Below are 16,031 nucleotides of genomic sequence, written 5' to 3'. Positions count from 1 at the left end.
GAAATCCGTGTCTTAATCACAGCCTTATTAGGACGTTCGTCCCACGATTCTCTTTGAGGTGATCCATCCCTACGTTTCTCCTTTCTTCCCACCTCGTTCAAAAGCCTTCTGTTGTTTTACGAAACGTGCCACAATCCCTACTTCGCATTCGCTGCCCTTCTTTAACCCACTTTCATATCCCCCGCCTTCACCCTTGCCTCCTTTGTCTCAAACGTCAGATTGCAATTTCCTCATGAGTTTTGTATCTTATACAGCAAATCGCACGATAATAGTGAGATGAGAACGATGCTGCGGTGAAATAGAAACATTTAACTGGCATAAAATCAAAGGGGGCAGTTTCCCTAGCACGGAACCATTGTATTGGATTTCAGCTTCTTTTAACTGTAAATGGCATAGAAGAGGCAGATTAAATCTAACGTAAATGGCGAGCGGCAAATCTGAGGAAACGACTTTTGAACCTACAGCAAAGAAGGGCGGAACGCGTTGTACTGCGCGTCAATTCCTGTCGGGAAAGCTTTGGGGACGCGCGTTAGAGCGACGCTCTAACGGACCAAGACGGACCTTCTGGTGGGAACGGGATACGCCAGTAATTCCGCCCTGTCGCAAGATGGCGGCGGGGAGCGGGCGCCGGCGCGGCGTGCTGCGGCTCCTGATGCGGATCGGGTCGGTGCTGCTCACGCGCTTCCCGTTCTGGCACTGCCTCAGCGGCCTCCTCCTTAACGCCGAGCGCGCCGAGGTCCGCCGGTGAGTAAGACCTTCTCGAAAGTCGGTGCGCTTGCGGAAGCGCAGGGCGCCTCTGAGCCTGTGCAGAGTAATTGATGCCAGCAGCCTCCGTCCATTTAGAATCAGGAAGCAGTCTCCAAGGCCGGGGAAGTCAGGGGTCCCGAGCATCTCACGTGGAGAAGTGGGAATCGAGACTGTAGCATGGGGGGGGGGCAGAGAAAATGCTCAGATCGGCGAGACGGTGTGCGTGAGAATGAATGGAAAAGGAGCGAGGCTTGGGGTTTCACATTGGGAGAAAGGGACATGTATTTGATGGAAGAGTTGGGATGGAAGAGAGGGACGGAAGCCCTCTGACGGGAAGTGACAGGGTCGCGAACAGAGTGGGCATCGTTAAATAACAGGTGAGTATATGCTGGGGATAGGAGGAGATCAGGAAGGTAGCCAGAAAGGGTATTGGTGGTGGGATCTCAGGAGGGGCATTAGTGGGTCAAGCTGGGAGAATGATTAGATTTGGGGGTGGGGGAGGAAAATGGGGGCAATTACAGGTTTAGAACAGTGTTTCTTAAACTTTCTTCTCTCAGGACCCCTTTCCACTTTTTTGGAAGGACTCCAAAAGAACTTTTGTTTGTATGGGTTATATTTATCGATATTTACTGTATTAACAATTAAACTTGACACATTCATTGCCTCTACTGCTTCTCATGATTGTTTGATGGGATTTTAATATTGTATTATTTTTCAACATAGGCTGGCAAATCATTTTGATTTTGCGGACCCCTGAGAGGGTTTTGGGGGACCCCCAGGAGTCCTCAGACCATACTTTAAGAAATACTGGTTTAGAACAACCTTACCTAGCTGTTTCTTCAAAATGTGCTGGACTGTGAGCACTGAGTTTATAGATCTAACAGAATAAATGTTAAACTCAGATCCAAAACAAGATCCCTTTGTTTTGGAGGTGAGGCTGGAGGCAACCATAAATTAGGCGACATCTGGCCATAATTGAATGTACTTATTTGGGCTGATTATCAAGAGAGGGCCTGTTGCAGGTCCCCCTTGAGAAATATGTGGAATGTGGACCAAGTGACAGGCCATCCCATTTTATGGAATCAAAAGTTCCCATTTTATGGAATACCCTCACCGTGGAGCTGTGAATGGCTCTGATCCTCCTGGCATTTTGTAACCAAGCCAAAGCAGAAGAATTCCAGCATACATTCAATAGTTAGGTGAGCTTTACAGCACACCCATGAAGTGTATGGATAATTTTTGATGGTATTATTTTAATCATTTTTATTTGGTTTTATTAGGTTTTGACTTTGTTGTACCTGATCTAGAGTTCATCAGAAATGGGGAGGGATGATGATGATGATGATAAATGAACCTTTTCTTTAGTGGCTCTCCAAATCATGATTTTCTGACTATTACCTTTGTTATCTTTTAACTGTCAGGTGAAGGCTACTTTGTTTTCTCAGGCTTGTAAAGTTTCCTGCTGATCCTTTTTTAGGGAGAGGATGGATAGACTGCTGTTTGGGGTAAATTATTAAATGCCGTGCTCATTATTATCTTCTACTTTGATGGTAGTCTTGCAGATTGACTCACATAGGCTGGTTATCTGTACCTTAGCTGCCTAGAACCTGTGGGAATAAATGACATGCAAGCAATATAAACAAAAATAAATGTATGTTCTTCTACTTATAATTCGTGATATCTGATAGCCAGAAGGGAAAAACAGCATTTTTCTTTTGCTGTTCTTTATGGCAGGTTGCCTGGAGATGATTCCTGGTTGCCACAGGTGATCACACCAGCACTTGTTTACATGCCTACGTGAGACATGCTTGAACAGTCAAGTAGCTTCCCAGATGTACTGCTAAGCATGTGCATCTCTTATCAGAATTACAGAGGAGTATGAAATAAAATTGATAAGAAAGCAAAGGATGATAGAATGTTGATAAAAGGATATAAAAGAAAAGTGATGTAAAAGAAAGTTGATGGGGTCAGAAGTTTTCAGCTCAAGATCAGCACATTATTTCCTCTCTTCTTAAAGTCCTTGTCAAGGGCTTCAGGGTAGTGGCTTCTAATAATGAGTTTCCTAATCTTTATAACTGCCTATGCTCTCCAAGGCTTAATGCTGAATTTCCAGTAGTTTTCAAAGGTGTCTGGGTTTAGCTCATGTTGGGTAGTTTTTTGGGCTCTTAAGAAAAAAGTACCAAAACTCTGTCAATATTCAGGTGGAGCTGTATTCTTTGGAAATTAAGGCCAAGGTGTGTATGTATGCATGTACCCTCTCTCTCTCTTGTGTGCAATGTTCATTTTTTTCAGTTCCTTTATGGAATAATTTCCTACCTTTATTTCCTTATCCAGGAAACCAGACATCCCTGTCCCATTTCTCTACTTTGACATGGGTGCAGCAGTTTTGTGTGCCAGCTTTATGTCCTTTGGTGTGAAACGTCGATGGTTTGCTCTGGGGGCTGCTCTCCAGTTGGCTGTCAGCACCTACGCAGCATATGTTGGAGGCTATGCGCATTATGGAGATTGGCTGAAGGTGAGAAAATTCGCTGCTCCATTTTTGGTATTCAAAGTCTGTTATAGATCTGCTTTATCACAGAATTAGCTTGGTCTTAAACGGGCCAGCATGTCTGTACTGATATTTTTCCTCCGATTAGATTTTGAAGTTTCACGTATAGCAGCTTTCAATGTTAGCAAAAGAGGATCTTCTAAACTATAAGTGTGCAGATAAGTATGGAGTGAATGTATTTTATGCTGGAATTACTTCTCATTTTATAGAAGTGGAAACATTTCCAGGTGTAATTGGATTACATCTCCCATCAGTCAGTGGAAAAGAATGAATATACAGTAGAGTCTCATTTAACCGACCTTCGCTTATCCGACATTCCATCTTATCCGACGCCCCTAAAAAAAACACAACACGCATAAATCAGCGACGAGAAAAATGTGCCGATTGTTTGCGAGCGTGAGTGTACCCTTTCTTGTTGCTCCTGACAGTGCGGCGCCGCAACGCAAAAATTTATTGCAACAGGCGCAGCGGATTGTTGGGTTTTTTTTTTTTTTACCGCACTCAATCGTTACTGTGTGTTATCCGACATTTTCGCTTATCTGATGTTCTGCCGGCCCGTTTATATCAGATAAGTGAGACTCTACTGTATAAGTTTTCATCTGACAATATTTGGAGGCTTAAGTATCTCACCCTGTTGAGATCCTGTCCCAGTGTTTGGATGGGGAGGAACTGACTATGACTCCATCCTACCAAGACTGAATGGATATTAGAGCCCCCTAGATCCTAGGACTTTCCACCCATACTCTTGGGTGGATGGGATAGCACTTCCCCACTCAAGAGCGTGTGCAGTCTGGGGTCCTCTTGGATTCGCAGCTCCTGCTTGAAGAGGGCTACCCTTGAAAACCACTTGGAAGCTTCAGCTGGTCAAGAATGCAGCAGCACAGGCGGTGATGCCTGTGTGGCACCTCTGCTCCCCGAGCTGCACTGGTTGCCAGTCTGCTTCCTAGTGTGATTCAAGGTGCTGATCATTACCTGAAATGCCCTGCCTGCTATAGGGCCCAATTACTTGAGGGACCACCTGTCTCTCATGGTTTCTGCCCGGCTGGTACATGCTAGCAGAGTTGGTGTGCTCTGGGTCCGTTCAGTTAAACAATGTCATCTATCAGGATTCGGGAAGTGCGCCTTCTCTGACAGTGTGCCTCCCCTTTTGAATGTGACCCTGCCTGAAATCCATATGGCTCCCACCCTGTTGGTGTTCCGTAAAGCCTTGAATATTTGTTTGTTCTCCCAGGCCTTGATGTGAGACAGGTGGGGCCCATTGGGCATGTTCATTGTTTTTGTTTTCTGTTTGTATTTGTGCCCAGATGCCATCTTGTTTTGGGTTTTTAGTGGTTTTTATGTTACTATTTGTGAACTGTCCAGAGCAGTTGGAGTCAGGTTGTGTCCAAATTGAATTAAATCAATCAATAAATGTATAAGATTGTTCTCTACCCTGAGGCTCTGCAGGTCAGTACTGGCTATGATAATATTGATCAGTTAAATGTTGATTAATTAATTGCTTCCAGCTTCTTAATTAATTTTTTCTTGATGCCTTCCAGTATCAGATGTTGATCAGATATAAACATGAAAAACTTGGCTTAACTTCTTGTAATATGCCTAAGTTTAGTTCTTCTCTGCTGATGCTGACACACTTCTGTTAATTGACATTTCCCATTATATCCAAATCCTCACATATTTAAACCTGATAACTATCGTTTTTTTGGTTGGACATAATGAAAAGTATGGTTAATGGAAAATTTTCTGAGATAATATCAGTGGTGTGAAGGGAAGGGATGGCAAATATATAACATGATTTACGTGCTCAAATTGAGGCATCCACTTTCATCTCTTAAAAAAGAACTCAACACTAAGATGAGATAAAAGAAAGTTCTCTCTTCAGAAATTGATATATAGAGGATGTTGAATTCAACATGAAAACTTTACAGTAAATAGCATTCCTGCTTTTTTTTAATTGGCATATTTTGTTTTATTTTGCATTAACATGGTACAGGTTAGAATGTATTCACGAACAATAGCCATAATAGGTGGACTTCTGGTCTTGGCCAGTGGCGCTGGTGAGATCTACCGCCAGAAACCACGGAACAGATCATTGCAGTCTACTGGACAAGTTTTCATTGGAATCTACCTCATTTGTGTGGTACGTACATGGAAAAAAGTCTGAATTGACCCTCTGTTTCTTTTCCACCCTCTCTCTCTCAGTTTGCTGCTACAGGGTTAAAAACAGTGATGAGACAGGTACTGGACATACTGTGTGCGCCATAAGTCAGGGATCAGATTCATCAGGGATCAGCAGTCTTTGCAGAAGGCGGACAGTCTCACAAGTGCCTGTGTGTGAGTGCACACAAACATTCACAGAGGCCAAGATCTTGCATTTCATTTCTTAAAAAAATAAAATATAATTTTAAGATTCCACAGATGCTATTAAGGTACAATAAACACGATATTCCAATAGAAGAGAATATCTGTAGGTCAGGTTGAACTGTGGAGTTCTTGGTGTTCTCTGAGCTTGGTTGTTTGTTTGCAGACGTTTCATTACCCGATTAAGTAACATCATCAGTGCAACTAATGAAACATCTGCTAGCCAACAACCAAGCTCAGAGAGCACTAAAAACTCCACAAACGCCATACAGTATTGCCAACCCCTGAGTTACATAAACAGGGAGAATTATGAGTATACAGGTAGTCCTCGCTTAACGATCCTAATTGGGACCAGAATTTCTATTGGTAAGTGAAGCAGTTGCTAGGCGAAACATCATGTGACCGCACTGCTTAGCAATGGCATTTCTGGTAGTCCCGGTTGCTGTTGTTAGGCCAGGACTTAACGCTTCTCCTGTCCCGTGCAAACTACCGGCTCTGTTGAAGCCCACTCATCTTAAAGTGGCCAAGTTTGGACAACACTGCCATAGAGGCATCATGGAGGCTTCGTGAGGGCCAGCAGCTGCCTCACACCTCGTCAGCAGCAGGAGGAAGAAGACGGTGAAGGTCAGCTGGGGGTGGCAGGGAGTACAGGGTGCAAGATGTTGCGAAGGGCCAGCAAGTGCCTCAGCTGGGCACGCCTCATCAGCAGTGGGAGGAAGAAGACAGCAGAGGTCAGCTGGGGGCAACAGGAGTGGCAGAGTGCAGGGCAGAGTGCAGGGCGGCCAAAAGGGCAGAGATGGGGGAAAGAAAGGCGGGGTGTGTATGTGTTGAAGCACATGCTGCAGTCATAAATGCGGGTGGGCTGCCAAGTGCCCGAATTTTGATTGTGTGACTGCAGGGGCCTGCAGTGGTTGTAACTTTGAGAACCGGTTGTAACTACCATTCATCCAGTGCCATTGTAACTTTGAATGATCGCTGAACAAATGGTCTTTAAGCGAGGATTCCCTGTATACAGAAAAAGATGCTAGTTTAAAATGATCTATTTTTGTCCCCTTTTTGACCTTAAAAGGCTTTACAGGTTTACACAAATACTCAAAGACAGCTTGTTTAACTTTTGTGTTTTTTCTTGTAATATTCTTTTTTAGGCTGTCTGAAATGTGTTAACTGTCAGGTAGTTTTAGAGTCAAGCAGGGGAGCAAGGAGAGACTCCAAATCTGGTAGAAATCTTTATTTAGAATTTCTCTTTTCTGATCCGCCCAACATGTAGTGTACTATATGGAGGAAATTGTGCGTGTAGGAGCAAAGGAGGCTCATGGTTGTGTGAACCTCAAAGGAAAGAGAGAGGAGATGCCAAACAATTACGAACATAATCCCTCACTTCCCTCTCTGCCAGAAGAAATCACATGCTAGCTGTAATGCTGATGGCTCAAGATTATAGATGTATACATTCTCGGCTTTCTCAAAGGCCCCAGGCTGGCATAAACTCTAGTTTCAGTTTGGTCCCAATTGATAACGAAGCTTTTCATCCAAGAGCTGACATTTTATTGACCACAGCTTGGTCTTAATTTTGATTTTAATTGGGGCCAGGACAAAATCAATAGAAAAATCAGGATTGTCCTGAAGTAATCAAGCTGCACAACTAATCAATGTTGTTGTAAATTTTTGCTTGATTACCTGGGTTGGCAGTTGGACTTCTGTATGTAACCTTTGGATGGGAAGGTATGAACACCCCCCCCCTTTTTTTCTGAGATCCTGCACTGTATAATGCTTGCTAAGATGAGAGAGTATAAGCAATAATTTCATCTAGAATAAAAAACTGTTGACTTTCCAAAATTATTTCTGCAGCTGTCTTCAGTTGAAATTGGGCAGGATCCATCATTCCGGTCTTATGAGAACATACCTTGAGAAATGTGGTCAGCCAACTATGGGGAAAAACATGAGCAGATCTGACCCTGAAAAAAAAAAGTGCAAATAATAGACAGATACATTTGTGTCCCACTTGGAGGTTAATAAATTCATTGTGGATTTCTGCAGAATCCCCTTAATAGTCCAGCATAGCAGTAGTGGTTGGAGAGATAGAAATTATATAGGAAGTTTATATCCGCCTCCCCAAAGGCACACCTTATAGAACTGTTAGGCTAAAGGCTGCTGTAAACCAACATTCCAATTTATTCTTTTCAGGCCTACTCCCTTCAGCACAGCAAAGAAGACCGCCTGGCCTATCTTGGTGGTATCCTGGGTGGGGAGATCATCTTACAGCTTCTCTTCATTCTCTATGGTGTCCTTGCCCTCTCCTTTCTGTCTGGTTATTACATCACCACAGCTGCTCAGATCCTGTCGGTAATTCTCCCTCTGATCATCCTCTTCATTGATGGCAATCTGGGCTACTGGCACGATTCTCGCAGAGTTGAATTCTGGAATCAAATGAAGTTGATTGGCCAGAACGTTGGGATCTTTGGGGCCTCCATAATTTTGGCCACTGATGGCTGAGAATAAATCCACAAGACTTGAGGAACTATGCTTGATTTCAGGCCAGGGAGAGGAGAAGACTTCCAGAGAAGTGACTTGGATTTTTAATGAATTGCTTATTTATTTTTGTTTTTACTGCATTGTTGAAACTCCTTGCTCCTTCCTACTGGCAGCTAAATGAACTCATGTTCTTTCTTTACAATCCGGGGTCATTTTTCTTCTATTTTTTCAGTTTTATTTTTGTCAAGGACAGTCCAGCAGCTGTCCTATTTCTTGAGCAATAGAAAGTGAATGATTAAAGGCCTTTAATTACATCAGTGAAAATTCAGGGTTTTAGTCTCCCCCTAATACAATTGGTATAGATTTTTGTTTCCAGTCTTTCAGAAACTTAAAGAAAACTTGAACAAAGTTTCCACTCAGAGTGCTGCTGAGCAAAATTCCTGGGTTGAGTAGGCAGAGACAGAGAGATTTTGACTTTGGATTCAGGGGTATCTACTATGATGGTGGTTGTCACACAATGTGCAATTTTTTTATATCAAGTGGGGCTTGATAATGCTCAAAGAGATTAACATGAACTGTAAAATCTGTGTTTGCATTGGCTGACCTGTATGAATGCATTTGTGAAACTGTATTACAGTGGTACCTCGGTTCACGAACTTAATTCGTTCCATGACTCTGGTCGCGAACCGAATTGGTCGTGAACTGAATCAAATTTTCCCATAAGGTTCAATGTAAATATGGTTAATCCGTTCTGACTCCTATGAATGTGGTCGCCAACTGATTTTGGTCGCCAACCGAATCAAATTTTCCCATAAGGTTCAATGTAAATAAGGTTAATCCGTTCTGAACCATATGTATTTTTTTTTAAACCACAAAAATATGAAACAAAGTACAGTACAGTATGAAGAGAGAGAACACTAACCTTGCTTGAGGCGACTTCTGGCGTGGAGGACAGGAAGGCGGGTGGGGAGGCGGTTATTGTTTGGAGGGAGAGTCCCCCTCCCTACAGGAAGCCACGACCATGTGTCACAGCAGGGAAAATGGCTGTGGGTCGTGTTCGTCACCCGATGTGGAGTTCACGAATGGAAGCAAAATTTTGCGAATCGTGCTGTTCGTGAACTGAATTGTTCGTGAACAGAAGCATTCGTGAACCAAGGTATTACTGTATACTCTTCCAGGCGTGCATGAAGTCAAACAATGACCAGTTGGGTAAAACTTTATTTTATTCACAGTGGGTACAGGAGTGAAGAGACACCCAGTATTTATATACTTAGTGCATCAGCTAGGAGACCTCACTGCTGAAACTGGATGGTAAAAGTAAAGTCTAATTTTGTGCTAAGTCCCTACAGGACAGGGAATTTAGAGTTGGTTTCCAAGAAGCTATAGGTGGAGGAAAGGAAGATGGGATATAATTTCTCTTGATTTGGATACCTCAGATTTTGCAGTACTGGGGCTAATCAGGGATAGGCAATATTTGAAGTGGTAGATGGTTGCATCTGTGCTTCATGACTTTTAGTTATATGCCTCTCCTATCACAGAAAATGATGGGGTAGAAATTTGCAGCCGATGGTTTGATGCTTTTTCAAGGAAGAGAGAGGGATTGGGAGGTCCTTATCCCCGTCCCCTAATTGTGGAAATCCCACTTTTTAGACCGATTTTAGTCCATTTTTTAAAGACTGCCTTTTGGAGGAAGATGAAGAGTGGGGAATGGAAGTGAGAGGAAAACCACTCCCATCCCCACCCTTTCAAACCTTTCCAAACCTCACCAAATGCCCCCAGATCATCACTTCTTGCACCATTTTTGGAGATTTTAAATGTGGGAATGGGAGCGATTTGCCTCCCAGAGGGTCAGAATGGGGAGCATGTTAAAACCCTGAAAGATGTGAAAACCCAGGCTGAAATTCGCCCATTTGGGACCATTGTGGGAGATGGGGCTTAAGGATGCAGGTGAGAATGAGAGGCCTGTGAATCAGTCACTTCCACTGGTCACTGGTCTAGATTTACTTCTGGGTGTGGAGTGAAGCTGGGGGCAGTAAGGTGAAAAATGAGTGACATTCAGTGGAATCAAGGAGTTTGGGAATCATATAACATGAATTAAACAAGATTATGTTAGAACGCCTGATACTGAGGATTGGGGGAATAATAGGTGAGATTTCCTCATACATTGAAACTCTTCACAATATTGATCTCTCTGGAGGGGATTGCTGCCCAGCAAATATAACATATGCTGATTCCGCCTCCCCCCCCCCCCCAATATTGGTAGATTACGTTGCTAGAGGCACCAGAATCTGCAGAGAGTCAGGGAAGGCAGTGGGCTGCCATAGTACAATTTAACCACTTCCATTCCTGCCCTGGTTCTAAATCTGGTTTTCTTTCGGTTGACAGCATGTGATCTAGCTACAATTAAATCCGTGTTCATAATAATATTTATGCAGCTCTTCCTATCTCTGTAATTGCATTCTTCAGAATGCATTCAGACTGCTGCTTGCCAGAACACATCTGTGACAATAACCTTGTCTGAACTGTAATCTTCACTTGGAAAAATCCAGTATATATCTTGAAATGTAAGGGTGGGATATTTGCATTCAGAGGTACTCAAGCAATTTAACATGCTACTCAGGAATCATTTGTGTAAAATCCAGCCCCATAATGGATTTTTATACATATTCACTTCCACAGGAGAGATGCAGGCACTTGGAAAACACTGCCATTCTGGAATCATGGCCTATTTCAGCTGTGTTAGCTATGCGCTACACTGGCTTTTCCTCCTTATTGGCAAGCGTTGTTGATTTGCTGCATCTTTCAGGGTTTCCCAATCCGTACTCTGCATTTGGAGATTTAAAAGAGAATAAACACACTTTTCCATCAGTGTCTCTCTCTCTTTTCTGGTGGCTGTTTTGTTTCCTTTCTTCACATTTTGCTGAACCTCAATAGCCCAGTTGTTAGCAATGTGCTAACATATATGAAGCCCAATTCTTCTGGACAACTTCAACAAAAAAGATAAGACAGCCAGCAAATTGTGTTCCCAGGTTCCAAGACCATTATGTGTTCAGAGATCATTTATTATAATCTTTCCCAAAGAACTTGCTGGCTGGTTGATAATATAAATTATACTCCAACACATCTGGAGTGTACTAAGTTGGGGAATGCTATTCTGTTACTACCATCTGTATGTCAGCTTGGGCACAAGTGGCTTTATTATTATGGCCTCTGTCCCTAGATGGTCTGAAGCCAACTTGGTGCAACATCCTAACTGAAGCCAAGCATGTCTGAATCTGGTTGGTGTTTGAACAACCATCTAGGAACCCCAAACCACTTTTAGTTGTATGATGGACAGAAGGTGGAATATATCTTTAGTAAATAAATGTTGCATATTTCTGAGCTTACAAAACTTACTGCAAATGGCACTCTCAGCAAGTATGGAGTTCAGCCCATGGAACAAGATTTAAAGATTTTTAAAAAGGAAGATACCAATAGAAGAGAAGATAAAGGAAGGTAGAGAAGATAAAGGAAGATAAAAACTAATACAAACTAATATAAAGTAAGGAAAAAAAAAATCAAAGAGAAAGCTAAAAGTGCAAGAAAGGGGGGAAAAGGTAGAAAAAATTGAAAAGAAAGATACAACAAAATAGCTTTCAATCTTTACAGCAGTAAATTTACAATCATAAATTTGTATATTACTCTGTAGTTACCATATAACTCTCTTCTTTCTATAATCTTGTCTAATCATCAAAACCATAAATCATAAGTTGATTGGAAAAAAATCATGAAACTTTGTTTTTGTACATGATAACTGCAGCGAAATTATTGTATGCACAAAGATGGAAAGATTTGGCATTACAATGGAGGAATGGTGATGATGGAACTTGCTGAGATGGCTAAATTGGCGTCTTTGATCAGAGAAAAGACAATATCTACGTTTATTGCTGACTGGAAACCCCTTATGGACTTTGTGTAAAACAAAAAAATGAACATAGGAGTACAATTTCAAGACATCTTTTAAAGGGCTGTGGTTCAGCTAAGTCATAATATGCTCTTGGCTGCTTTATGTTGTTAGTAACTTGGAACCTCATGCAATGTCAGAGAATGGCCACTAGATGCCCACCTTACCTAAGGATTATTAGTACTTCTTCTTCTTCTTCTTCTTCCTCTTCTTCCTCTTCTTCCTCTTCCTCTTCCTCTTCCTCTTCCCCTCCCCCTCCCCCTCCCCCTCCCCCTCTCCTTCTCCTACTTCTTTGTGCTTGTAGACCTCCATTCAGTTTTCTTAGTAATGGTATGGAATTGGTTTGCCACTGCCTTCTGAGATGTTTTTTAACTTCCCAGAATCCCACTCTAACCTACAATCATCATGATTTTTTTTTTTTTGATTAGTGGGCATCATAATGAAATCTCAATTTTCTGGACCTCTATGCAATGGACTTCACATGATCTTAACTCTTAGTGACCACATAGATAGATTTTCTCCAAGAAGGTCAGTGCCCAATCTGATCCTCAGGTCTTCCAATGGTGCACCCATTGCCACTGTAATTGGGTCCATCCACTTTGCTGCTGGTCGTCCTCTTTCCTTCCAGAACTTCACATACAACATACCAAATTCTGCTGGGATTTATATCAATTGGGTAATGATACCGCTGTGCAAATGATGTGCTATTTGCATAATGAGACTATTACTCAAGTGGTGCAAACTCTGTCATTTGTGTGTTGCCACAATGACATACTGTTTGATTTGTCAAACTTTGGAGAATAACAGATATTGTTTCCCTCAATTAGTCCACTGAAATAAGGTTTCACTATATAGTAATAGGCTACCTGGTATTCCATGGTAGCCACCCCCTCAGGTATTCACCAGGCCCAGCCCCTCTTAGATTCTGAGTCCAGACAAGGGCAGTTTGGTGCACTCCAATATTATGTGTCCTGTTCTGTTAAATATATGAATATATCTTTCCACCACTAGTATTTCTATTGTTTTAGAAGGACTGTGTGTGTGTGTGTGCGTGTGTGTGTGTGTGTGTGCCTTCGAGTCAGCATTGATTCCTGGTGACTACTTGGGCAAGTCCCTGCAGTTTTCTTGGCAAGGTTTTTCAGAAGTGGTTTGCCATTGCCTGCTTCCTAGGGCTAAGAGAGTGTGACTGGCCCAAGTCACCCAGCTGCTTTCATGCCTAAAGTGGGACTAGAACTCACAGTCTCCTGGTTTCTAGCCTGGTGCCTTAGCCACTACACCAAACTGCCTCTCATAAGGACAGAAGAGGCAGGGAATCAATATTTTTAATTTCATCAGTGGTAACAGGATCCTAATTTTATAGTGAGTTAGATGCCCTTTTCCTAATCTTGAGGATAGCTTTTGTACTCTCTTAAAGTGCTGGATTTTCACATAATTGCAAAGTGGAGCAAATTCAACCTTGAAGAAGGCTTAACCATTCTTTATAATGATAGCAACTTTTGTTTAAATTACAATTCACATTTCATTAAACATGAGGGGCCTTTTCATATGCTATTATGCCCTCAGTCATTTTTTGCAGTCCTTGAAATGGAAGTCTTTTGTTTCCTTCTATCTACAGTAACTAATGCATGCTTATAGAAGAAGTGATGGATTGCAATCCAAGTTGTTGATAATACGTGAATATATGAAATTGTTGCTGTTTGTACATTGCTGTCTGCTCCTCTGTGGTGTCTTGAAAAGTAGCCCAGCCCCTGAGGGAACAGGGCTGTGATTTGGGGATCACCTTGGACTCATGGCTACTGATGAATGGGTAGATGGAAGACACAGCTAGGTGGGCTTTTGCATGGCTCAGGTTGGTGTGCCAGTGTTGGTCATTCCTGGAGCAGGAAAATCTGGCTACTTACACTCTTACCACCATTTGGTGGAACGTCTTGAGTATTCTCTGCATGGGGCTGCCTTTGAAGTCTGTCTGGAACCAGCTGATCCAAAGTTTAGCAACCTGATGCTCATGACTGATGCTCATGACCATAATCATATTACAGGCCCTGAATTGGTTACTACTGTAATAGGTTTATAGGTATAATTCCAAGTGCTAGTTTTGACTTAAAGAGCTCTGTTATGTCTTGGCACCAAGATAACCCGCAGGACAGACTTCTCCAACCAGAATCAAGCTATCTGTGGAGGTTGTCCCTGGAAAATCTGCCGGTGATGCCCTAATTTTGTGGCCTAAGGGAGGCTGAAGCCAGAAAGCAGTTTTTCCATCATTGTGCCAATTCTCTGGAATAGCCCTGCCCTGGAAGCTAGACCAGTTCTGTCAGTGATGGCCTTCTAGAACTAAGTAAAAGGTGGATTCTTCTGGAGGGCTTTTGGGGAATGATCAGTCACCATTAATGAATTTCTTTTTGTAATGTAATTATATTTATTGGATTTCTTTAGGTTTTTGTTATAATTATTACATTTTCCATTATATTGTGGGAGAGTAAGTTTATTTACCTTGGATGTCCTACCATAATTTATCATATGATATGTTTTTGCTGTGAGTTGCTGTGAGTCTCTGGATTCTCAGTAATAATATCATCATCATCATAGGCTGGGCCAAATCAAAATTGTGTAATGTTGAATGGAAGTATATCTGTGTTAATTTAATATGTGGCTTAGGCCTAAAGCACGTTGCCTCATTATCAGAGATTTGTGAAGTAGAAAGAACAAGTGTAAGTATGGGCAAAGGGACTTTTATGGCACGATTTTTTTATTGGTTTATACTGTCATTGTATAAATCAACATCACGCTGCATCACACACTAGCCTAGCCCATATTGAACATCTTGCCTCCTGAGGTGCGGTGTGCCCCCTCCCTCATGGCCTTCAGGAAAGGGATCAAATCCTGGCTCTGCCAGAAGGCCTGGGGGCCAGAGGGGGGCCCGCACCTGTGGAGATGGCTGGTGGGGTGATGGGTTGTCCCCCCCCCCAGCTTCTTACAGGTTTTTTAGTGCTAAAATCATAGGAAGTTTTAGGGCATTTTTAATATATGTTTTTTAATTATTTATAGATTGTATCCATGTCTGGAGAGACCTGTGTTTTTTCTTCTTTTTTATTATTGTGAGCCACCCAGAGTCACCCACTGGGGGAGATGGGCGGCATATGAGTCTGAAAATAAAAAATAAAGAAATATTGAATTGCAAAGAAATAAATATGACCACACCTTTCCACGTAGCCCGCAATTTATTCCAAACTGAGCCAAACAGAAGACTCGGCTCACTGTGTCCTAGAGTTTCTTGCTAGGACAAGAAACAGAGCAGTTCATTGAAATTCAAAATGTATAACGTACTTTTTGGAGCACTCATAAATAGGCACCTTCCGCTCACTGATTTTGCTTTTAAGGACATCATCAATCCCAGGTTTAATGATAACGGGACAGCAGGGACGCTGCTAATCAATCAGCGGAGGGACATAATGTTATAAACTCTTTGAAGTGGCTGCTGCATCCGTTCTCTACGTTCTGGAAATGGAAGGTGGCACTGTTGTTTTCCAGATGCTCTTTGTTTTTACCTTGTTGGGACTATTAATTGCTTCTGCAAATAAAATCTATCAATTGCTTTTTTCTAACCTATTTTTGAAAAAACAGGTTCCCCAAGAGGCAGCTTTGAACCTAGGAAAACAACATTCATTCTTTTTCTCCTCTTCCTTCCACTTCCCTTTCGATCTGCTCCCCAGTAGCCTTAACTGCCTTTGCTGACTCTTGCCAACTTCTCTCCTAGGACTAGAGCAGTGGCTTTCCCTAAGCTTTTGCCTTCCAGAGGTATTGGACTTCAGTTCCCAAAGTTTCTAGTTGGCATGTCCATGCTTTCATGGTATGATGGGACTTGGTCCAAAACACTTGGAGAACGACTGCTTGGGGAAAGCTGAACCAAGAAAGGGAAAAAGTGGTTACATGAATGTCCCCAGGTACCTATTTGTAGAACTGGTTTGG

The 16,031-nt window shown here is 42.3% G+C and overlaps 1 protein-coding gene across 2 annotated transcripts; it reads left to right on the top strand.

Moving 5' to 3' along the window:
* The first annotated feature begins 283 nt into the window (after positions 1-283).
* TMEM101 (transmembrane protein 101) lies at positions 284-15,503 on the top strand. 2 transcript variants are annotated; one of them, XM_007428567.4, is made up of 4 exons: positions 284-744; positions 3,082-3,262; positions 5,286-5,432; positions 7,835-15,502. In XM_007428567.4, exons 1-4 carry the CDS (start codon positions 422-424, stop codon positions 8,141-8,143), a joined length of 960 nt encoding a protein of 319 aa, XP_007428629.2. In that variant the 5' UTR covers positions 284-421; the 3' UTR covers positions 8,144-15,502. The 2 variants fall into 2 exon arrangements, with proteins under 2 accessions (XP_007428629.2, XP_087999634.1); XM_088143508.1 differs by lacking the exon at positions 284-744 and adding an exon at positions 1,566-2,252 and having other exon boundaries at positions 7,835-15,503.
* Positions 15,504-16,031: the final 528 nt, after the last annotated feature.

Source organism: Python bivittatus, unplaced genomic scaffold (assembly GCF_059951505.1).
Source record: "Python bivittatus isolate LINGU-HERP-01145 unplaced genomic scaffold, Pbiv_v1 ctg000410_np1212, whole genome shotgun sequence".
Lineage (NCBI taxonomy): Eukaryota > Metazoa > Chordata > Lepidosauria > Squamata > Pythonidae > Python > Python bivittatus.
This window is presented reverse-complemented; position numbering and strand designations above follow the sequence as displayed.

Excerpts from the sequence above, each read along its gene's own strand:
- TMEM101 (XM_007428567.4), top strand. The coding sequence starts at position 422 with ATGGCGAGCGGCAAATCTGAGGAAACGACTTTTGAACCTACAGCAAAG. Across the intron at positions 3,263-5,285 it reads ATTATGGAGATTGGCTGAAG|GTTAGAATGTATTCACGAAC; the intron begins GTGAGAAAATTC and ends AACATGGTACAG. Across the intron at positions 5,433-7,834 it reads GAATCTACCTCATTTGTGTG|GCCTACTCCCTTCAGCACAG; the intron begins GTACGTACATGG and ends TATTCTTTTCAG.